The sequence below is a fragment of the Bos javanicus genome, chromosome 18 (assembly GCF_032452875.1).
Source record: "Bos javanicus breed banteng chromosome 18, ARS-OSU_banteng_1.0, whole genome shotgun sequence".
Taxonomy (NCBI): Eukaryota; Metazoa; Chordata; class Mammalia; order Artiodactyla; family Bovidae; genus Bos; species Bos javanicus.
Window position 1 is genome coordinate 46,680,664 of NC_083885.1, and position 23,676 is coordinate 46,704,339.

Consider the following 23,676-nt stretch of genomic DNA (forward strand, 5'->3'; position numbering starts at 1 on the left):
TCAGAGGGCAGACTGAAAACCACAATCACAGAAAACTAACCAGACCAGTCTAATCACAGGGACCACACCCTTGTCTAACTCAATGAAACTACGAGCCATGCCGTGTAGGGCCACCCAAGACAGACGGGTCATGGTGGAGACTTCTGACAAATTTGGTCCACTGGAGAAGGGAATGGTAAACCACTTCAGTATTCCTGCCTTGAGAACCCCATGAACAGTATGAACAGTATGAAAAGGCTTTATTATAGTGCCTTTTAAAAAGTATTTATTTATTGACTGCACCAGGTCTGGGACATAGAATTTTCGATCTTCACTGCAGCATATGGGATCTTTAACTGTGGCCTTGTGGAGTCTTGTTCCATGACCAGGGATTGAACCCAGGCCCCCTGCATTGGGAGCACGGAGTCTTAGCCACTGAACCACCAGGAAAGACCCTATGGTGCCTGTTTTTAAGGTCACTTTTGTTTAGGTAAATTTATGTACCATAAAATGCACCCATCTTAAGCATAGAGTTCAGTGAGTTTTGACCACCACAGTCATCACATAGAAAATTATTATCACCCTCTTAGAAGTTTTCTCATATGTTTTGTAGTCAGTTCCTTCTCATGGCCCCAGGCAACCACTAATTGCTCTGTCCCTGTAGATTAGCTTTGCCGGTTCTAGAATTTCTACAGTACAGTGTTCATTCTTTTGAGTACAGCTTTTTCAATAAAGTCTGTTTATTTTCTATAGAGTCTATTTATGTATACATATGTGTCATAGTTTATACATTGTGTTGTAGATAACTGTGGAAAAGCATAAAACAAGTAGGATATAACAATGGCTCATAAATTCCACTTATTAGCTATTTCAGATTTAGTTGAACTCGAACTGAGTTTTTAGTATGTTTTTTCCCCACTTCTAAAATTTTTACTTTAAAAAGCATAAAGACACTTTTCTTTATTGAGATGTCTTTTACAATCCACTGTGTCCCTACAGAGAACTCTAAAACCAAGCCTCGGAGGAGCCTTGTTGATACTTGGACCAGCTTGAACCATCTGTCACTTACACACACCCCTCCACTTCTCCTCCTGAAAAAGCCCCGTCTCTTTGTGTCCAATGGAGCTCACTTAACAGGCTCAGCCTAGCTCAGAATAAAAAGGACAGTGGGCATGTTGTGTCTTGCAGGTGTAGGAAAAGGGTGTTGAGGAGGTTCTCACACCAGATGTCCCCTCAGCTCAAAGGGTATAGCATCGGGTTCCACAGGGTCCAGATCTCCCGCCACCTGATCATAAATTCCTCTTGCATCCTCATATCTGTCTCCAGGCCAGCGGAAATCACAGGAGTCCTGACAAGCAAAGGTGGAGTTAGAACCATAGAGAGATGCTATGGGTGAGTCATGTTTGCAGCTCTGGGGGATACACCTTCCTGCTCTACTTCACAGGAAAGAAAAATGTTTTAACTTCTAATTATAAAGGCAATTCCAACATATACAAAGAGGATAGTGATTATAATAAACCCCTGTGAACCTATCACCTAATTTCAACCTTTGGTCAATCTTGATTTATCTTTATCTCTATCATCCCTTGCTGCCACTAACTGGAATTCTTTTAAAGCAAATCCAAGATAACTCATAATTTCATGTCAAAAAGCAATTTAAATGTCATACATGTGAAACTTTTCTTTTTGAATATGGAACACATCACAAATTTGCATGTCATCCTCACACAGGGGCCATGCTAATCTTCTCTATATCATTCCAGTTTTAGTATACGTGCTGCTGAAGCAGGTATGTGAAACTTTTAATTAGCCCACGATATCATCCTAAAGGAAATCAACACTAAATATTCACTGGAAGGACTGATGCTGGGGCTGAAGCTCCAATACACTGGCCACCTGATGTGAAGAGCCAACTCATTGGAAAAGACCCTGATGCTGGGAAATATTGAAAGCAAGAGGAGAAGACAGAGAGGATGAGATGGTTGAATGGCATCATCAACTCAATGGACATGAGTTTGAGCAAACTCTGGGAGATGGTGAAGGACAGGGAAGCCCAATGTGCTGCAGTCCATGGGGTCTCAAAGAGTCAGACACAACTTAGCAACAGAACAACAACATCAGTTAGGGAATTGTGGCATGTGAGTCTTGATTCTGTTGGTTTTATGAATGTCCAAAACACTACCTCATCAAAATAGAAGAGATTAAAGGCCATATAGGGTGGTCGTTGGAGAAGGCAATGGCACCCCACTCCAGTACTTTTGTCTGGAAAATCCCATGGACAGAGGAACCTGGTAGGCTGCAGTCCATGGGATCGCTAGAGTCGGAGACGACTGAGCGACTTCACTTTCCCTTTTCACTTTCATGCATTGGAGAAGGAAATGACAACCCACTCCAGTGTTCTTGCGCACTGGTCGTTGGAGAAGGCAATGGCACCCCACTCCAGTACTTTTGCCTGGAGAATCCCAGGGACGGCAGAGCCTGGTGGGCTGCCGTCTCTGGGGTCGCACAGAGTCGGACACGACTGAAGCAATGCAGCAAGCAGCAGCAGCAGCAGCAGGGTGGTCCTTACCGAGGATGTGCTTTGCCTTAGATTTTGGGAGAAAATGGTTGTTTTTGATCAGCAAACTTTAGAGCAAGCAGCCAAATATGGCTCGTTGCATGTTTTTGTATTGCCCAAGAATATTTTTTATATTTTTTAATTGCTGAGAAATATTTGTTAAAAAACAGTGATACTCGTGACATGTGAGAACTATATGAAGTTCAAGTTTCAGTGTCCAAAAATAAAAGTTTTATTGGAAGTTAGTCATAATTATTTATGTATTCTCTATGGCTATTTTTATGGCAGAGTTGAGTAGTTTTTAGGAAGACACTATATCCTGCAAAGCCCAAAATATTTACTGTCTAGCCCTTTACAGGAAAAGTGTGCAGGCTCTATCTGTGCTTTTAGAGGGCATGTGTGTTCAGCACCATGGACAGCATCGCGTTCTTTCCACAGTGGTGGGGAGACCGGTGCCCCATTGGGAACAAAGTTACAGAGGGAAGTCTTTGGCCCACAGGTGCCAGAGCATTAGTCAAGGCCACACAGAAAGTCAGGGGTTCTGCCCCATCTCTTTCTGTGAGCCAGTAGGTGGGGCTTAGTTGGTGGTCAAGGTGCTTGTTTGTGGTTTGTGCCTGCCCAACCACCATCTTCACTTCCCTCTGGGTTCTGCATCTCTCTCCCACTCTCAGTTCAGTGGATTGAGTGGGGCTGGCCTCTAATCCCAGATGCCATGTGTGGACACTGCCCCAGATTTGTCCAACTAGTATATATTCTATCTCCTGCCTCAGTGAACCAGCAACATTCAGCAACAACTATGGGAACCCAGCTAAACCACTAAGAGTCCGAGTTGGGGCTTTGGAGCGATTGGATAAGAGGCATTCTCTTTCTCTCAAGGTTTATAATCTAATAGGATAGAAACCTGGATTTGCTAGGGATTGTCTTTAGAGAGAAAATTCTGGGTAGGCCTGAAGACAATTCTGTCTCTTGACTTTTCCATTGAGTGGGTCCAAAAAGTATTTCTATCTCTCTGCTGTAACCAGTATAGTGGAGATGGCTAGTTATCCAACCAAATACACACCTTCCTTCTTCCACAGTAACAGAATCCTAGTAGGGCACAGAGCTGCCAAGTAGACTGCATTTCTCAGCCTCCTTTGCAGTTAAGGTGTGGCCATGTCCATATTCTCACCAGTGGAATAAGAGCAGTGTGTACATTTCTGGGCCTGGACCATAAGTCAGGGTCGTGCCTCTATCATGCTCTCTTTTTCCCTTTCCCACAAGCTGAAACCCCCAGTGAACTGGCCCATCCATGTAAACTTGTTCAACTCACTAGGGGATGGCAGAGGAACACAATGGAAAGAGCATGGGTTGCAGAATAACCATGTGCAGCACAGCCACTCCCCTCTGACTGCTACTCGAGAAAGAAATAGGCTGTCTTGTTTAGGCCACTGGATTATGGCCAGGCTTCTTTGCTACAGCAGCTAGCTTACCTGAACTAATACAGGCAGTAGGAGGGGGATCTCCGGCACTAACTAGGAAATATTTCTGTGGATATAAATCTCCTCACCATTTGTACTTCATCGTAGAGGGGTCCCCAGGCCCGAGATGGAGCATACACTCTTTCCACCTCATCATACAGGTGCCCAGGAAAGGCCATATTCTCCTCCTCAAGAGCCCTGAGACCTGGAATTGGAGTGGGGAGGGGGAGTGATGATCAGACAGCTAGGTCTAGATGTCAGGAGTATCAAAGGTGGGGAGAGGATGTTCCACTGTGCACACCACTCACCTAGGGGATAAGACACCTCCTCCATCGTGGGGGGAAGCTGGGGGCTGAAGTCCCTCATGGAGTGGTAATATGGCTCTACATCTGTTGTGCTAACCTGTCCACAACCCCCCCACCAATAAAAAAAATAAGTGTTTTCCATCCTCTGACTCCATCATTCCTGGAAAGGACAATGATTAACCTAAAGCTAATGGTGGGATTTTAGTCACAGTCAATTCCCTGTCAGTGGGGTGTCAGGACCACCCCCACTTACCGTGGAGCTTCGAGTGTCCCGATCTCCAGTCCACTGGCTCTCCTCATATTCATTCCTGACTCGGTCTTCCTCCGACCTTCCAGGATGGAGGCATGGGGAGGCAGTTGGGCACTGACCCTTTGACAGCTGTCACCCTCAAATCTCCTCCCCAGAGTCTTCCTTACAGACAGATATCCCCACTTACCCTGTCTCTGTCTTCTCGGAAATGCCTGAGGGAAGTAGGGGAAAAGGGGTCAGAGATACACCCCTTGAGCCCACTTGGCCCTGGGAGACCTTCAGTATGCAGCAAACCCAGAGTTCCCATCACCCTTGGACTCTGTCCCAGCAGGAGAAGGGTCTCTTCTCACCCTCAGCAAGACGCTTCAGTCTCCGCTGCCAGAGGAATCCCCCAACACAGGAGGCATTCGAAAGCAGCAAAAGACCTCCAACAGCAAGCAGCACAGGCAGCAAGGGCATCTCCGAGGGTCCTGTGGGGTGGAAGTCACCCCTCGATGAGCCCAAACAATTGGTTTCAGACTTCAATTGAGGTTCTCTGAAAAAGCCTGTCCCTGACCAAGCAAAGCCCTCCTCCTAGGTCAGGGAAGCAGATGGGCAGGGGTTTCTATGTCCACTCCTGTTTTTAAAAATGTCTTGGCTGCACCACAGGGAATGTGGGATCATAGTTCCCTGACCAGGGATTGAACCCACACCCCTTGCATTGGAAGCACAGTCTTAACCACTGGGCCACCATGAAGACCCCATGTTCACTCCTCTTGCCACCCGAGAGCAGGTGGCTCCTTTCTCAAATCAAGGCATTAGCAGTGCTACTGCTAATGCTACCTTTGTCCAAGCCCCATGTATGGACTCAAGGAGGAACTTCAGGTCCTTAGCTGGGCATTCAAGATCTTCTATGATCGGGCCTCTTCCCACATCTTCACTCTTGCCCACCAATTATTGACCCTCCAGCCGCACAAAACTAACCGCTGACTGTTTCCAGAATCATTGAGGCAAACCCACACATCTAAGCCTTTAAATAGTAGAGTGTCTGTCTTTAAATGTCCTTTCATCTCAAGCAAGCTTCTATTCTTTCAAACTTCATCTCAAATGACTTCCTCTTTGCACAAACTTCCATCTCAGACAACATCAGAATCCTCTGCTATATCCCCGAGGATAAGACTGAGTCCCTCTCAGCAGCCATCTGCTCAGCACCCATTTCCCCACCTCCTGCTAACAGGACTCATTTTCCTTTGCCAGTAATTACTCCCTGCTCTCAGTCTGGTTGGCTCCATAGGACTCCATGGAAGACACATGGCCTGACTTGGCCGTTAAGAGTTCCCATCCCCATTCCCACAGTGATCAGTTCAGAGACTGGCATCTGACCCAAGGTAGATTTTTGGCAGAACACCTAGGACACGCTTCGGCTAGTTGCTAAGAAGTGAAATAAAAGTTGAAGGTGTGGGAGGACTTCTCTGCCTTCTTAAGAGAAAAATCTGAGAAAGAAGTCATCAGAGTTGAAGGCAAAGTTGAGAGAGTGGGAAACTGATTCTTGGTGAACATTTTGAGTACCTGAATCCAGCCACAATTGGAGTTTCAATTTCATGAGCCAAGCCATTCTTTGTATTGTCAACAACAACTGAATTTCTGTCATTTACAACCTTCTCAGACTCTAAAGGGGACTGATTATTTGCAAAATGGTCATGATTGTCTCACTATATGCATAGTCTGAGAGCTTTCCTGGTGGGTCAGGTGATAAAGAATCTGCCTGCAAAAAAAGAGACCTGGGTTCAATCTCTGGGTGAGGAAGATCCCCTGGAGAAGGCAATGGTTACCTACCCCAATATTCTTGCCTGGAGAATCCCATGGACAAAGGAGCCTGACGATGTACTGTCCATGGGGGTCACAAATAGTTGGACATAACTGAGCAACTAACATGCATACTCTTAAGACTTCCCCCTACACTAACTCTGAGTTGAGCCATGCCACTTGCTTCAGCCAGTAAGATACAATGAGAAGCTCAAAGGGAAATCCCTCATGGTCCAGTGGTTAAGACTCCACACTTGAAATGCAGAGGATGTGGGTTCAATCCCTGACTGAGGAGCTAAGATCTCACATGCCTCACGTCCTGGCCCAAAATTTTTTAAATAATTAATATTTAACAATTAAAATAAAAAATAATCCGAAGCTTGAAAAGTGCCTGTAAATTGGAACTTGCGCTCTCGTTGCTTTTAGGACTCTAGTGACCACCTCCATGTGAACGAGCCAAGGAGACACTTGTGACCTGGTGATCTCCAATGTCCCAATTACAAGTCAGATTGCCAGACGAGTGAGGAGAGGCTATCCTAGATCAACAGGTCCCAGCAGAGCTGCCAGCTGACCATAACCCAGAGCACAACTGTTCAGCCACTCACAGAATCATGAGAAATCATGTTTGTTGCTATAAGTGCCCATGTTTGGGATAGTTCGTTATGCAGCAAAAGCCAACTGACACAGGCTCTGCACAGGGAAGAGAGAAATTTTATCACATGCAGGTAAATTAGGAAAAAAGAAAATTTATCACACTCAAGTAAGAGGAAGAGCTAAGGATATGAGTGAGGGCCTGTGGGTCTGACTTAAGTCTTAAGGGATGATAGTCATAAGGCAGAGGGGGTGGGATTAGAGACCAGAAAGTTGTTTTCAAGAGGCAGAGGGCTATTTGGGGATTGAAGACTTACCTGCAGGCTGCTCTGTGGGTAGCTGGTAGTCGGGTTCTCGAGAAGGTTGGTCTAGACCTGGGAGGTGGAGATAGAGAATGAAAATTAACATCAACAAACTGAGATAAACCTTAAATATTTCTATGTCTCCTATTAAGCTTTGCAACCCAGTTTTGAGACTTATAGGAATTAATTTCTGACTTTAGGAATATTTCAAAGAGAACTGGAAATTGCTGATGATAATGATGATACTATTAATAGCCATTCTAAACCTAATGCTAATAATAAAATAATATATTGTTGATGAGTGCTTTATGGTGTAGAAGGCTCCTTTAACCTTAATTGTCAATTTGGGGGATTAATTTTTAAAAATTCAGGGTTCTCTGGATGCCTTAATATAGGTATAAGTTTTAGAGCAAGGGAGGTGAATATAGTACTACTTTATGCTTTAGTGCTTAAAGGGAAAACTGGAACAGGGAAAGAGGAGGCAACATTGTAGGGATGGGAAAGAGTCCTTACTTCCATGAGGAAAAAGTCTGCCCTATCAGAAAGGAAAAGGGGGAAAAAAGCAGGAGGAAAAGGGGACAACAGAGGTTGAGATGGTTGGATGGCATCACTGACTCGATGGACATGAGTTTGAGCAAGCTCCAGGAGTTGGTGATGGACAGGGATGCCTGGTGTGCTGCAGTCCATGGGGTTGCAAAGAGTTGGACACGACTAAGCGACTGAACTAAACTGATCAGAAAGGAAAAGATAGAAAAAGGGAACTTTCATGGGGCAAAGTAAACAAAAAGTGAGTGGGGGCATTTCTTTAAATTAGCATCTACATAGCGCTAGCTTTGTACAGGGCCCTGTTCTAAGAGCTTTAGATATATTAATTTATATATTTCTTACAGTTGTCTAAGATAGACCTTACTTTCAGAAACTGAGGTACAGAGACTGGAGACACACTTTATCTTTACAGACTGAGGCTCAAAGGTTATACTGAGTCTTCAGTACTTGCCTAAGGTCTCACACCTAGGAAGTTGCAGGCCTGGGACTTGAAACCAGGTTTGTTGGAACCAGGCTCTGTGTGATTGGCCACTGCGCTGTAGTAGTCTACCAGAGTCCACATGTTCTCGTTCGTATTCAAGGAATTAATCTGTGTCATCAAAGTTGCTGAATTTATTGACATAAAGTTGTTTGTAATACCTCCTAATTTCCCCTTAATGTCTGTAGGATCAGTAGTAATGTTCCCTTTTTCATCCCTTATATTGGTTAAGAGTGGTGTCTTCTTTCTTTTTTCATCTTGATTAGCTCTATAAACATTGCTCTTTTCAAAGAATCAGCTTTTGATTTCATTATTTTCTTTTATTGTTTTTCAATTTCCTAATTCATTAATTTCTGTTCTTTATTATTTCCTTCCTCTTGTCTACTTTGGGTTTAATTTGCCCTTCTTTTCCTAGTCTTTTTAGGATGGAAACTTAGTCAATTTGAAGACTTAAAAAAATCTGAGAACTTAATGCTATAAATTTCTTGCTAAGCACTGCTTTAGCTGCCCCTCACAATTTTAATTTGTTTTCATTTTCATTCAATTCAAATTCTCTTTGAATTTCCCTTGTGTCACTAATCACATTCAGACAGTATAGTCTAGTGGCAAAAACTAGTCTCTGGAGTTCATCTGCCTGAGTTTAAATTTCATCTGTAGCTCCTTCTACCTGTGTGAGTTTTGACAAGTTGATTAACCTCTCTGGACCTCAGTTTCTCCAGCAGCAAAAAGGGAATAATAGTATCGACTCCACCCTATAAGTCCTCTGAGTAATTCTGCAAATTGTGCAAGAATGTCCCTTCCCACCTGGGGTGGTGATCGAGATCTGGGACGCTTTGTCAGCTAGTCCGCTGTCACCCAGGGCATTGCTGGCCAGCAACCAGACCCTGTATCGTGTAGAAGGCTGCAGCCCGGTCAGTGTGAAGGTGGTGGCCTGGGGTGGTAGGACATCCATGTAGAGGAACCCTGGAGTCTCCAGAGCCTCATACCTGCATAAAAGGGAGGGCAGTCAATCAGGAAGGTACCGCAGCCCTATTGGCTACAACCCTTTCCTTTCATGATAGAGACCTACCTGATTTGGAACCTCTGTGGCAAGCCCCCATCAAAGCCAGGCTTCCACTCCAGGCCCACTGAATATGGGGTCATGCTCACAGCCTTCAGTCCCAATGGCGGATCAGGGCGGCCTTTGAGGTGAGGGATGGGGGACATAGAGGATTCAGAAGGATTCTGGAAGATTCCTTCCAGATTCTTGCTAAGAATGATTTAAAATATGTAGTTGAGTCTCATTATTCATGGTGGTTATGTTCTCTAAAGTCAATGGGAACATTCAATTAGCAAATACCAAGCCATTGCTTCCAAGGGAAATGCAGGCTTAGACTCCCACGAGCCTCCAGTCACAACATTTTCATCAACCAATTAATGCATGATATTGTATTATGCATGTTTCTGCTTAAAGATATCTTATTTAATATACCTGTTGATTCATTAACATTGAATGAATTGCTGGAACTCAAACCTGTTCAAAGCTTACCAAACACACGTATTTTCTCCAAATGGCGCATCTCAGCCTTCCTGAGCTTAGGAACACCAGACAGCACTTTAGTGCTGTGCTTGAGGGCCATTTTATGTAGCAAAACGATTAACAAAAAGCACAAAGGTGCAAAAAGCGAGAGCTGTAAGAAGGCAGAGTGTCGTCTTGTTCCACCTCTGCTGAGAGTGTACTCATTGCGTGACTCAAATTTTTCATCCCCTCTTTACAGTCCCCTGAATGTCTGGGAAAGCAGAATGAGTATTGATTTGGGATTTATGAATAAGTTCTAACAAGTAGGCAAAACTGTAAATACAGACTCTGCCAATGATGAAGATTGACTGTATGACACGTTTCTTGTAGTGGACTTTTGTGTCTATCTCATATCCATTCCCCTCATTTCTTCTGGTTACAGAACACTGAATACCCATTGGAGAGTCACTCGCCCACATTCTCAGGCCACGTGCATCTGATGGAAGTGACTCCCCTCCTTGTAGGATGGACACATGACTGGGTCTGGCCAACAAGAACAACAATCAGGTTGTCTTCCTTTCACCACCTGATTGGTCAGGAATGGGCTGGGAGTCAAGGGGAGCCAGTGGATCTTAATTGTAGTACTTTCATGCCACTGTTAGGAAGCCTTACAAGATAGCCAACACAGAGAAAAGTAGTCCAGAGAGATGGAGAGTTCTTGATGACAGCTGAACCTAGATCCAGCGACTCCTGAAAATCTACTTTTCAGTTGCATTGCATTCAGTCACTCAGTCATGACTCTTTGTGACCCCGTGGACTGTAGCATGACAGGCTCTTCTGTCCATGGGGTTCTCCAGGCAAGAAAACTGGAGTGGGTTGTCATTTCCTTCTCCAGGGGATCTTCCCAGAACAGGGATCGAACCTGTGTCTCCTGCACTGGCAGGTGGGTTCTTTCCACTGAGCCACCAGGCTTGGGGCAATAAGAAACCCCTTCCATTTTTTCCTTTGTTGTCAGTTTCCGTAAAAAAATCCAGTCTCTAATGGGACTTTTGGAGCAGGCAAAAACTCCATCCTCATTCATAAACACTTCTCAGGTTTCAGGAACACTGTCATTCTGGGACCAACCAGAGACCGGGGGATTGACTTAGGGGATTACCCTCCCAGCAGCCTCCCAGCCCTCTCCCACCATACTGATGCTGACGAGTTGAATGTTGGTGTGGTCCGAGCCGAGGGGGTTGGTGGCTATGCATGTGAAGAGGGCATAGTCCTGGGCTGCAGACACGTTGGCAATGGTCAGAAGGCTACTGTGGACGCCACCCTGGTGGTATGTGTGCTCTGTGTACCTGGAGCGGAGATGCAGCAGGGACTCAGGGAGGGTGACTGGGGCTGGGGGATCGAAGTTAGGGCTGGAGTGCTACCTGGTTCGGCCTGGACTCACCTTGGATCCTGGAGATCCAGAGGGACCCCGTTTTTGGTCCAAGTGAAGACGATGTTGGGGACGCCTCGGGCACGACAGTGAAGGGTGGCAGAACTAGTGCTGTCCCCAGCTGCAGCCACTTTCGTTAGGGGAGCGGGATGCTCCACATGGGGGGCAACTGGAGGGGTTGGAGCTCAACATGAGGTGTATGGAAGGACATGATATGTGAATTTAGTGGCAGGCCTTGAAGTTAGGGCTTTGGTTGTTACTCACATCTGACAACAAGACGGACCAGCCCTCGGGCTGGAGGTGCCACCCCATTGTCCACAATGCATTGGTAAGCACCAGCCTGGGTCAGCTTGGCATGGTGAATACGAAGACGCCCTGTGGATCCCTTTGACATCTTCTCCATGTCATCCAGATTCTGGTCCTCCCCTTCTTCTCCCTAGAGGTCCAAGACTTGGGAGATTGTCCCCAGGTCCAGCCCCAGCTCCATTAGCCCTCAAACTGAGTCCCCATCTGCAGCCTCTATCTCCCAGCCACAATCACTCTTCCTAGCAAAGAAAAAAATTTCCCTGTCATTCCACCCAATCATTCATTTATTTATCCAACCATTCATGCATGGATCCATCCGTTCAGCCACCAATCCAGTCAACTACTCATCCATCCATTTACTCAACCATTCTTGCTTGGAACCTTCTATTCACCCATCCATCAATGTATTTAACCATCCACCTATATGTCAATTCATTCATTTATCCATACATCCATCAATCTTCCCTTCCATTCATTCATCCATTCACCCATCATTCATCTAACCATTTGGTTCCTTCTACCCATCCATTCACCCTTCTATCTACTTATCCACTCCATCTATTCACTCAAACACATGCACATCAATACATCCATGCATCTGTTCATCAATTTATCTAGCTGCCTATTTATCCATCTCTCCATTGGCCTGTGCACCCACCCATCTATCCATCCATTTATCCATTTTCCTTCCATAGACATCTTTTCCACCGATGGTGTATCTACCCATCCATCTACTCTCTAGTCTAATCAATCTTCTCATTTCTCTCATTCAATCATCTAATTGCCTAATTTATTGATCCATTTATCCACTCACTCACTTGCTTATTTGTCTATCTGTTCTTCCATCCACTCATTCATCTATCTACTAACTCATCCACCCACCACGTATCCATCCATATATCCAACCATGTACCCCCCACCCACCTGATTATCTATTCACTTATGCACTTATCCATCTACCATTCAACAGTTAGTTCTTCGAGCATGTCCTGACAACTACAGTTATATAGGGTCATAAAGCCCCTCCTCTCGAGGAGCTTACAGTCAAGAAATCACATCTCCCAGCCCACACCTCTATTTACCAAAGGTTAGATCCTCACCAGCCTCTCCCAGTTGAACATCTCAGGAAGGATGGGATTGGCATCCACAGTGCAGACTATGTCCACAGAATCCCCAACATTCACCTCAGTGGGGTCTTGGAGAGCTCGGATGGTGGGAGCATCTAGGGAAGGCAGGAGCTTGGGGAAGGCATTTGGGCCCAGACAGGCCATGGTGGAAGAGGGCTCCAAGGTGGGAGGGGTGTCTTAGAGGTGCCCAGGAAAGTTACGAGTGTGATCAAGTCTGCCTTTAGAATAAAGTTCTCCGTGTTAGTGAGGTTGTCCCCACCGTCTACTATGCTACTGTAGTGACAAGAGTAGGTCCGATGGACTTCCAGAATTGCGTGGATTGGCTTGGCTTCCTGACCGGAGTAGATGGGCAGAGATTCTACAAAGGGTCTCTCTAATGGGCACGTTTCCCAAAGTGGGCGTGGCTCCGTCACAGTAGGGTCTCCCAGAATGGGGAGGTTTCCAGGATGGGTATATCCCTTGGGTGGGCGGAGTTTCCATAAAGAGGAAACTCCACAGCGGGCAAGACTCCCTGGGTGGGCGGGGCTTCCGTGATGGGCGGGGCTCCAAGAGCTCCTTAGTTTCCTACGGTGATGAGGGGTCTCACATTGTACATCCAGTCTCACGAGAGCTTCCGCCGTGCCCTCCGAGTTCTGACAGTGCAACTGGTAAAGGCCATCGTCAGCGCGGGTCACATTCCATAGCTGCAGCGCTCCACCAGACAGGATACGATGCCGAGGGCCGCCAGCTGTGGGAAGTAAAGGTGAGGAGCTTGCTAAATCCGCCCTCAACCCCGTCCGGGAGTCCTGGAGACCTGCGCCCCTCTCCATGCCCCCTCCGTGCACCTGGGCTGAGTCGGTAGCCGCGGAAGGTCCAGTTGAAGGCCTCCGGGGCGGGGTTGGCAGACACGGAGACGGGCAGCAGTGCCTCGCCCTGCTCCACCGCGGTCACCACAAGCACCTGCTCCCCCAGGAACTCTGGAGGGTCTGCGAACGAGGAGGCCCCGCGGGGAGTCAAGATTGTTAAGGTTCGGGCCCGGGGATGGATTTGAGATCAGGTGCAGGTATAAAGGGTTAAAGTCGAGGTCTCGCCGAGATTTTAAGCTTGTGGACAAGGGAGCAATTAAGTTCAGAGCTGAGATGGGGGGTTAGGTTCAGAGAGACCAGAGTCAGACTGAAGGATGGAAACAGGGTTCGGGATACGGGTCAAGGTCAGGGGTTAGGATACAGGACAAAAAAGGAAGATGGGGGATGGGCAGGATAGGAATCGGTGCAGGTCGAGTGTCAGGATAAAGAGCAGGAAAGTTTCTGAAGTTAAGAATGAAAGTCAAAGACAGTATCCAAGTATTGTACTATATTGAATTGTATATTGTAACCCAAGTATTGTAGTATAGGGTCAGATAGGTATCAAGAGGGATGCCAGGCCTGCGCACGTACACAGCACGTTGAGGCGGTAGAAGGCGCTCACGGTTTCCCGCAGCTCGGTGCTGTGGGCGCTACAGGTCACGCGGTGGCCGTGGTCACGGGATGAGAGTCTCAGAAGGACGCTCCTAGCGGCGGCGGAACCTTTGAATGGAGCCCGGCGGGGCTGGGCGGCCACACCTTCCAGCCTGCAGACCGGGCCGGGAGCGGGACCAGAGCTAGAGTCTGGGTACTGGGTGCCGGGTACCAGGCAGGACGGCAAGTCGGGCGGGGGCAGGTTTCTGACTGTAAAGGAATGTGATCAGAACCGGGGAGGGACGGGGGTTGTCGCACACTTACCTCTCCCCCTCCTTGTCCCACGACAAGTTGACTGGAGGGTTGCTGCTAACGCTGACGCACGTCAAGTTTAAGGCATCCCCGGGGCGTAGCGTCGACGCGTTGGCCAGGATCGTCACATTTGTCGGGGGGACTTCGGGAACAGGTGGGAGGAGCGAGGCTCAGAGGTGAAGAGGAGAGACTCAGGCCCCGCCCAGCCGCGAGTGCGTCCTGGGCTCTTCAGCATCCACCCCTCCCCCAGCCGCCTCCACTCCCCCACCCCACCAGCCAAGGCTCCCTCTCAGTTCCCCGCCGCAGCAGCCCTCCCAGCCCCGCAGTGCGCCCCCTCACACTGCACCACGAGCTGCGTGGACGCGCTGAGCTGGCCGGCTTTGCACGTGAACTTGGCCTGGTTGTCCGACGGACCCGTGATCAGCACCAGCTCTCGGGAGAAGATGCTCCCCGACTTCTCCACACTTCCCAGCTGCACCCGCCGTGGTTCCTGGGGCGGCCGCGGTTCGGTCACGGTGCGCGAGTCCTAAGGGCCGAGACTGACTGAGGGACCAAGGGGAGCCCTGCCATCCCCGCCTCCCGAGACGTCCCCATTAGGTGGGCTGCCTCCAGCCCAGATAAATAAAGCCGTTGTGTGGTGAGGAAAAGGCGCCCCCTTCGGTGAGCATCGGCTAAGGCAGAGGAATGGGGACTAGAATTGAGCAGACCCCACCCGGCATCTCTCCCGTCTACTGGGTCCCTGGAGCCCCGAGATTTTGCAGTCTGAACCTGCCTCCAGTCCCACGCTTCACCCCCCACTCCCGCCCCGCTCCTCTGCTCTCTGGAGGCCTGCAACTGTCGGTGCCCTCGGCCGACCCTCAGCCCCACTCCTCGAAATTCATTCCAGCTATATTTACCAAACCTCCTACACCGGGAAACTCCCTTGGAATTCCCAAACCTTTCCCAGAATTTCTTCATTTTTGCCTCTCCTTAACTCTTTTTCTTAAAATCCAAAGCTTCCTCAAAGATTTCGTTTGATCTTTCCTTTAATTTCATTCCCTGGTCACAGATTTCTGAATCCACTAATGGCTTCTTATTATCCTAGTCCTTTACTTGAATCCTTTGTGTTGCCCTAATTCTTGGCATTTCCCCATCCAATTAAACGAGAGTCCCTTGGACAGAGATCAAACCAGTCAATCCTAAAGGAAATCAACCTTGAATGTTCAGTGGAAGGACTGATGCTGAAGCTCCATATTTTGGCCACCTGATGCAAACAGCCAGCTCATTGGAAAAGACCCTGATAATGGGAAAGATTAGGGCAGGAGGAGAAGGGGGTGACAAAGGATGAGGTGGTTGGACAGCATCACCGATTCAATGGACATGAGTTTTTGCAAACTCTGGGAGATAATGAAGGACAGGGAAGCCTGGTGTGCTGCCGTCCGTGGAGTTGCAAAGAGTCGGACACAGCTGAGCAACTGAACAACAACAAAATGAAATTTAATTTAATTCCTAGAATTCCTAGTCTTTCCCCCAGAATTTCCACTAGATTCCTAGTTTCCCAAGATTCTCCAAGAATTTAGTCAGAATTCTTAAATTTTAATGAAATTTCATTTTCTTACTCCCAATCCCAAGAATTCGACTTAATATTAAAATTAGTGATTTTTCAAATGTTCTATAGAATTACTAGTCTTTCCCCCTTATCCACCTTTGTCTTTGTTTCTGGAATTCTTACTCTTTCCCTAAAATTCTAGCCATTTTACCTGTATTCCAAGGTTTCATCAGAATCTCCTTTAGTTGTAATGAAATTTATTCCCTTTTCTCTAGAATTCCCATTCCTGATCCAGAATTCTTTAATTCTAGAATTCTTACTATTTTCCCAGAATTTCCTCAGTTTTCCTAAGATTGGATTTAATTCTCACGGCGTTTGTCTTTTCAGTTCCCTGCTGAAACTCAAAATCTCCGGTATTTTTCAAGAAACTCAGGTTGCCCTAGACTCTGGAGGAGAGAAAGAGCTTCATCTTTCCCCATGTTCCTGGCCACCCCACAACCCTTCTTGCTGGGCACCAACCTTGTACCAGGTGAGGGAAGGGTCTGGGTTGCCTCCAATGGCCAAACACACCAGCCTCACCCGGTTCCCAGCCCGGAGGCGCTGCCCCTCTGGAGGGCCTTCAATCCACAGCTTCTGGGCAGGATCTGTGGGGAAAGCTAGGTAGAGTGACTTCTCTCTGGGCTGGGGCCTGAGGTTGAGGGTCTTGAAGGATTGGGGTACCCCCGGGCAAGGGTGGAGGCTCACATTTCACATTTAGGGTAAGCGACTTCTTGAAGGTTTCTTTGGTGAAAGCCTCGCTAAAGGCCTCACACGTGAGGGTCAGACCGTTGTCCTCCCGTCGCGCCAGGAATGTCAGGTTAGACATGGAGATGTGGCCACCATGCAGGCCCTGGTAGGGATCGGGCTTCAGATTTGGGGACTAGGGAACCCCCATCCATGATACCAGCCCAGGTCACAACAGGGACCCATGAATCATCTCCACTGACTCATTTGTTAGACCCAGGGGGCCCTGGACGCCAGTCCAGGCTCCCCAGGGATCAAGGCTTCCCAGATTCCAGACCCCTCCTCTCCCGGATCCAGGAGATGTGCCCTCAGCTCCCTCCACCCTTGGACCCAGGAGCCTGACCCCCGCCTCACGTCCATGACCGTCTCCTCGCTGGGCTGCAGTTGCCGCCAGCCCAGCCACCATCGCAGGAGGACCCGTGGGCGACTGGACTTGGTGATGCAGGAGAGTGTCACGTTCTTGTTCTCAGACTGGGACGCAGATCCCAAGATAGTAATGGCGCTGGGGGGGACTGCAGGGATGAACGGAGGAGAGACACTAAGCTGGGCTGGAAAGCTCACAGATCAGCCCAGACAGACAGGAGACTGGGGACAGATGATGAGGTCTTTGGCATCCGACCGGCATGGTTTGGGGGCACAAACAGATGGTTCCCTGGGGCATAGACTGACAACAGATGGGCAGCTGGCACCAGGACTCACAGGTGACCTGCAGCGTGACCCCACGTTCCTGGATCCCTGAAGATACACTGTTGTAGGCCTCGCAGCTGAGCCTCGCCCCATGGTCTTCCGGCCTCACGATCATCACTAAGAGGCTGCGCGCCACCGCCTGAGCATGTTCTGTGCCCCATGCTGTGGACACGGGCTGGCCATTCTGGAGACACGGACAGGCCTGGGCCAGCTCGGAGCCAGCACCTGGCCCCCACCCTTCCCCCCACCTCCATGCCGCCTCTGCCCTCACCTTCAGCCACTGCAGTGTGGCTAGCGGATTCCCCCCTCGGGCCGTGCACAACAGCTCCAGGCTCTGCCCTGCCCGCACCTGCCCCTCATCCAGGCCTGGCCATTCTATGACGGGCGGCCCTGGGGGGACTGGGGAGCAACTGTCACTCAGTGGGCCTGGGGAGTCCATCCATTCTTTTCAAGTCCCACAACCTGCTGCTGAACCCCCATGTTTCCCCCTTGAGAACCTGAGCCTTCCATAATCCCTGTGCTCCCCGGGCCCCCCATTTCCTGTTCCCCAACAGCTGACTCAGTTCTCCACTTACACAGAACATTCATGGTGAATGAAGCCTTGATAGGGGTATCCAAAGCTGGGCTGGATCCTTCACAGACCAGTAACTGCCCATTATCCGAGCTCTGGGGTGTCACCCTAGGGTGGGAAATTGGGGTTCTTAAGTCAGTTATCATCTGAAATTTGGGTAGTCAAGGTAGAGAGGTGGGGATCCCAGGTCCCTACACCTAGTTTAAGTCTCTATGGTGATTTCCTTTAGGATCTAGAGCTCCGTGGAAGAGAGCTGAGGGTCAGCAGTGAGAATGGAGGTCCCAGAGGCCCACACCTGGCCAAAACCTTTGTACTTGATACTCTGGAACTAGGGTTCCTACAAAGAAGTTTTAGAGCATCCAGGTGGGGAATTGGGTCCCAGATGTACCTACCTGACCCAAGTTCCCATGCATGAGTCCCTAGGATATGGGGTTTTCATGGAGAAACTTGGAGGATCAGGCTGAGCGGGGGCATCCCAGTTTCCATACCTGGCTGTGGCCTCCGTGGTGAAGAGTTTCTGCTGGGACCCCTCATTCACATTAGCAGAGATACCGGAAATTGTTTGTCCACCTTGGGGTTAACAAGAAGGCTAGACGAGTGGCAGGTTTCCCCCAGGGTAGATCCTGGAGGCCTGGCCTGAAAGCCTTCAGGATGAACATACAGCCCCCTCCCTCCTGGTTCTGGAGGCGAAACACCAGCTTCATTCTCTCTGCACATTCTGGCTTCCTTGAATCCCGGAGGCCCCAGGACTGGGTCCTGGGCCTCTCCTGTCCCCTCCCCTCCTTGCCAGGTTGTATCACCCACCCCTAGCTTCTCGTGTCTGCACCAAAAAGACACACATATCTCTGTTCGGAGCCTCAGCCTCTTCCCTGAGTCCTGGTCCAGCAATTATGAAAATCCTCAGTCCTTTCCCTGGATGTCCTCTCCCACTCACTGGGGCCCACACCACCCTCAGCATCTCCCCATGCCTGCTCTTTCATCCCATCTCAGGAGGGCCCTGATCACAGATACACCCCCTCCCCACTCCAGGGGCTTCACACTGCCCCCACCAGTTCACCCACACTCACTCAAGAGAAAGGTGATGTCAGGTGCTGGCTTGGCGTCCCCAGACACACAGCTGACCGTGTACTCCTGCCCAGCTACCCATGTGACTGTGCTCCCTGCTTCAGGGGTCAGCTGAAGCACCTTGGGGGGCACTGGTGAGAAACGGTCTGGGGTGAGCTGGAACTGCCCAGAGGGATATAAGGGTTTGGGCTTTGAGTCTGAGGAAGCGGGGGCGGGGCTGGAGGCTTGGACTCCCCAACTCTGGAGATGGTGAGGGCGGAAGTCCAGACTCATGGGTCCTGGGGGGTCTCTCATTCATACCCAGGATGGAGAGGATCACTCTGGGAGACACGAGCTCAGGGCCTGTCTCTGAGCGGCCGACCTGGCACTCATACTCTGCATCATCGCTGAGGTCACACGCTTCAATATGCAGGTGGAATTCACCTGCAGGTAGGACCCAAGGTCAGGGCCGAGGTCAGCCTTGGCTGGTGGCTCAGGATCTCAGGGTCTGGCCCCTTACCTTTAGCAGGGTCTCCCTCCAGGCGATACCGCGGGAAGCTGGGGATCCTAGGATCGGGGCCGAGGAGCAGCCCGTCTTTGGCCCATTGCACCGCGCTGCCAGGGGTGCGGACCCCGCACCGCAGTTCAGCAACAGCCCCCTCCACCACTGTCAAGTTTTCGGGCAGAGCCCAGAAGCCTCGGGGGGCTGAGGCCAGGATTGGCACCTGGGTCAGGCCTGGGGACACAGAGGTGTCAGTAGGAGAGGGCAGAGAGTCTGTCTGGAGAAGGGGCCACGGGAATGAGGGCCACCTGGCTCTGGTCACAGCCCAGGCTCCCACTCACCTGTCATCAGAAGCCCCAGGAGCAGTAGTGCAGCCTTGAAGTGGGTGCTCAGGGCCATCCCAGGTCCTCTGTCTTTGGTGTCTGCCGTATCCACGCCCACCTCCTGTGTCTGCCTGCCTTTCTCTGGGTCCCTCTTTATGTCTGCCCCTTACTTTTCTCTTTGTTTCTCTTTTTCTGTCTCCTTCTTTCTTTCTCTATTTCTCTCTTCCTGCCCTTTCTCTATTTCTGCTGTCCCTCCTGTATTCTATCTCATGCTCCTTCCTGCTCTAAGGTTCTCTTTCTCTCTCTCAGTCTCTATCTCCTTTCCCAAAGTCAGTCTCTGTTGCTCTTTTTTCTCTCATGCCGCTCCCACCCCTGGTCTCCACTCACAGCCCCTCAGGGAGGACCCACCGCTGAACCCGGCAGGCCCCGTGAGCCCAGGAGAGCGAAGATGCAGTCAGTGGCAGAACTGGGCCTGTTCTCAGTCGATCTCGTCCTCACACTGCTCATCCTCACCTCCCCCAGGCACCCTCTTGAGTCTCCAGCTTCAGGCCTCTGCCGGAGGGCTCCTCCCAGCACAGCTGGAGCAAGAAATCCCCTGTCAGCACATGCCAGGCACATCCCTCGGTCCCTCCCTAGCCCCCATGACCCCAGGGGCCTGTCTTGCCCAGGGGTAAATGGGAGCAGGTCAGTCCCAGGAGGTCCCAACACAGCATGGGGAGCAGAGAGCTGGGCCTAGCCTGGGGGTAAGACTCCCCCACTTTTCCTACCCTGGTACCTGACCTTCAAGTCCCTTCCTTACTTTTTTTTTATTAAAAACTTTAAAAAAATAATTTTATTTGTATATTTTTTGGCTGTGCTGGGTCTTCGTTACTGGACAGTTTTAGTCTAGTTGCAGACAGTGGGGGTTACTCTGTAGTCATGGTGCACAGGCTTCTCATTATGGTGGCTTCTCGTGTTGCGGGGCACAGGCACTAGGGCATTCGGGCTTCAGTAGTTGTGGCATGCGGGCTCGGTAGTCGCCTCTCCCGGGCTCTAGAGCACAGGCTCAGTAGTTGTGGTGCAGAGGCTTAGTTGCTCCGAAGTATGTGGGATATTCCCGGATCAGGGATCAAAGCTGTGTCTCCTGCATCGGCAGGTGGATTCTTTACCACTGAGTCACCGGGGAAGCCCCTCTTCCTTCCTTGAGTAGACACCTCCCTCTCGATGAGATTATGAATCTCTGCTGAGGAGTGTGCAAGTATGTGTGAGAGACTGGGAGAGTGCATTTAGCTGTGCACACACATGTGAAATGCACATAAGTGAACATGCCTGGGGAAGTTGATAGTGAACTGTGATCTGTGAAAACTTGTGCAGTGTTTGTGTGTGTTTGTAAATGTCTCAGGTGTAAACGTGCTGGGCAATCAGAGTGGGTGGGAATGAAAGGTAGGGTCCGAGGCCACCAGCACTGAGCCCAATGTGCAAACGCTTTGGCACGGGTCTTGTGAGTTCTAGTTCACGTAGCTTCCCTCGGTCTCTTTCTGTCTCTTCTTTCCTTCTGGATGTCTCTGTCTCTCTCCCTCCCTCAGTTCATCTTGATTTATTTTCTTTTCTCCACCACTTTGAGACTGTCTCTCTCTGACCCGGTGTCTTTCTCCCCATCTCTCTCCGTTAGGTGGTTACCTCTCAGTCAGCCTTTAACTCCGTCACTGTCTGTGCCTGTACACGTCTCTGTTTTACTCTTAAATATTAATTTATTTGGCTGTACTGGGTCTTAGCTGTGGTGTACAGGATCTTTAGTTGTGGCATATAAGCTCTAGTTCCCTGACCAGGAATCAAACCCAGGCCCCTGCATTGGGAGCAAAGAGTCTTAGTCGCTGGACCACCAGGGAAGTCCCATTGTTTTTCTCTTTCTGTTCTCATCTCTACCTCTTTCCCACCCGACGCTCTGTCTCTTACACACACCAGGAGCTCAATAAATATTTGTTCTCAGTCAGCCTTGGACTACGCCTCTTTCTTTTATTCGTTTCTCTGTCTTTGAGTCTTCCTGTCACATATTTGAATTTTATAACCATATGCTGGTTGGCCTGCCCTCCCCACCCCAGTGTGCGCCTATACACCCACACGGGATAAGCTTCTTCTGCCTGCTGATCTCCTGCAGGAATTGGAACTGCTCGCTTTCTCTCTCTCTCCCCTCCATGACCCCCATCTGGTCCTTCTCCCTACACAAGATGAGGCATCTAGGCTGAGCCCCCACAGCTCCATCCTTGACTCTAGTCTAGTCTGTCTTCTTCCCTCCCATTATTAACTCCTTGCCCTCCTCCCACGTTTCCTCTCCCAACTGGCCTCATGCCTCCTGGGGAATGGGCTGGGTGCACAGCTGGAGGTTCTGTCACCAGATGGTGTCCCTCAGGGCCCGGGCATAGGGCTGTCCATTGCTGGGACCTTTAATTAGCACGAACCTTCCACCCTCCACCTTGGATATTTTCCTTCTCTAGATGCTCCTGGGACCTCAAACTCTCCATCTTTCCATGCCTGTGGCCCCCAGAGAGCCAGGAGGGGGAAGTGATGTCAGGTGCCTGGAAAAACAGCCTTTCTACCTGACTTCCACCCCCATGACTCAGGAGCCCTGGCCACAAGCCCAGCCTATTTCAAAATCCAAGGGCTGAATCCCCAAAACAGAAGCCACTCAGACTCCAGAGTCCAGGTCACTCCTTCCCAAGGACCTGGGGGTTCAGGCCTGCAGTCCTTCCCCCCTAACCCCATACACACACACACACACACACACACACACACACACACACACAGGACTTAGGGCAGATGTTCACTGTCGGCTGATTTTCAAATCCTTCTGGGCCTGTGAGGGGGTGGGAGAGAGATTGGTGGTTAAATCCACTGACTCTAAGACTTAAGAGCAGATTTTCTGACCTCAGGTCATCCTTTCCCACTGCACTCTGCTTCAGGCAGGGGCCCTAGTTGAGTCCCCAACGCCTCAGAAACTCGGGGTTCAGGCCATTAACTTCTCGCTCATGAGAGGTCTGAATCCCTAGTCTTAGCATCCTGAGTGGGGGTGGTGTCCATGTCCCTGCTATTTAGAGACACAAGAATCTGAGCTCAGAACAACGGAGTGTAGATCCCCAATCCCTACAGGTTTAAGAATGTCATACCCAGAGTCCCAGGCCCCTAGTTCCCCTTCTGTCGGCTTCGGGTTCCACCCACCTGCCCCGCCAGCTGCGCAGCGCACCGCCGGCCTGCAGCGTGGGAACGCCCCAGCTGGGCGACATGCAGCCGTCAGGACAAGCTGCGCGGTTCCCAGCCTCCCTGCCTGACTCAGCCCGGGCACCGCCGCCTCCCAGCCGTCGCCCGGCAACCACTGCTGAGTGGGGCGAGGGGGTGGTCCAGAACTGCAGGGTCCTGGGAAAGGAGGGGCGGGGGTTGGGGGCCTGGATTCCTGGATCTTAGGACGAGCTGTGATTTGCAGCGGTAAAAAGGCAGGCATTGAAGGCCTTTTGAGGTGGGGAGAATTGAACCCTCTCTTCTCGGGGGTCCCAGCAGCCCCCCAGGCAAACATGGTGCCCTCTTCTTGACCCACAGGCCCAGAGGAGCCCCGGGCCCCGCCTCCCCAGGGCGCGGAAACTAGCGAGTCCCCAAGGGTTCCCATTTATAGCTGCGTTTCCACTCAGCGCGGTCCCTCCAGTACCCGGGTTGAGCAAGTTTCTTCCACTCCCTCCCCTCCCTCCTCCTCACCCCCAGCCATCCCCCAACCCCGGCAAGATGCAGGTGTCCAAACCAGACGGTACCCCCGCCTTCGACCCAGGTGTTCCAGCTCCCAGACCTTAAGGGGGCTGGAGTGTCCACCCGCTGGGGGGGACGCCGCTCTGAGTGCCCCCATTCATCCGCGTCGGGCCGCGGGAGTTTCTCAATGGGA

The 23,676-nt window shown here is 50.1% G+C and overlaps 1 protein-coding gene and 1 non-coding gene across 2 annotated transcripts; both read right to left on the reverse strand.

Moving 5' to 3' along the window:
- Nucleotides 1–701: 701 nt before the first annotated feature.
- Nucleotides 702–23,509, reverse strand: NPHS1 (NPHS1 adhesion molecule, nephrin). The gene is made up of 29 exons (XM_061388075.1): nucleotides 19,791–23,509; nucleotides 19,468–19,683; nucleotides 19,269–19,391; nucleotides 18,971–19,099; nucleotides 18,392–18,473; nucleotides 17,908–18,011; nucleotides 17,604–17,731; nucleotides 17,345–17,516; nucleotides 17,000–17,157; nucleotides 16,607–16,751; nucleotides 16,382–16,506; nucleotides 14,674–14,860; nucleotides 14,347–14,476; nucleotides 14,023–14,195; nucleotides 13,432–13,572; nucleotides 13,194–13,334; nucleotides 12,581–12,702; nucleotides 11,439–11,610; nucleotides 11,187–11,343; nucleotides 10,940–11,091; nucleotides 9,320–9,431; nucleotides 9,055–9,236; nucleotides 7,242–7,298; nucleotides 4,899–5,018; nucleotides 4,736–4,760; nucleotides 4,552–4,627; nucleotides 4,302–4,395; nucleotides 4,083–4,198; nucleotides 702–1,327 (listed from the first exon to the last, which is right to left on the reverse strand). The coding sequence occupies exons 1-29, from the start codon at nucleotides 19,846–19,848 to the stop codon at nucleotides 1,196–1,198; spliced, it is 3,729 nt and encodes a 1,242-aa protein (XP_061244059.1). The 5' UTR covers nucleotides 19,849–23,509; the 3' UTR covers nucleotides 702–1,195.
- Nucleotides 1,666–1,768, reverse strand: LOC133231226 (U6 spliceosomal RNA). The gene has a single exon (XR_009731101.1). It is a non-coding gene; the product is annotated as a U6 spliceosomal RNA (small nuclear RNA).
- Nucleotides 23,510–23,676: the final 167 nt, after the last annotated feature.

Coding starts and splice junctions, on each gene's coding strand:
- NPHS1 (XM_061388075.1), bottom strand. CDS start 19,848: ATGGCCCTGAGCACCCACTTCAAGGCTGCACTACTGCTCCTGGGGCTT. Junction 19,392..19,467: donor GGAGGGAGACCCTGCTAAAG/GTAAGGGGCCAG, acceptor TCCTACCTGCAG/GTGAATTCCACCTGCATATT. Junction 9,432..10,939: donor CATTCAACTCGTCAGCATCA/GTATGGTGGGAG, acceptor CTCACCTCAAAG/GCCGCCCTGATCCGCCATTG.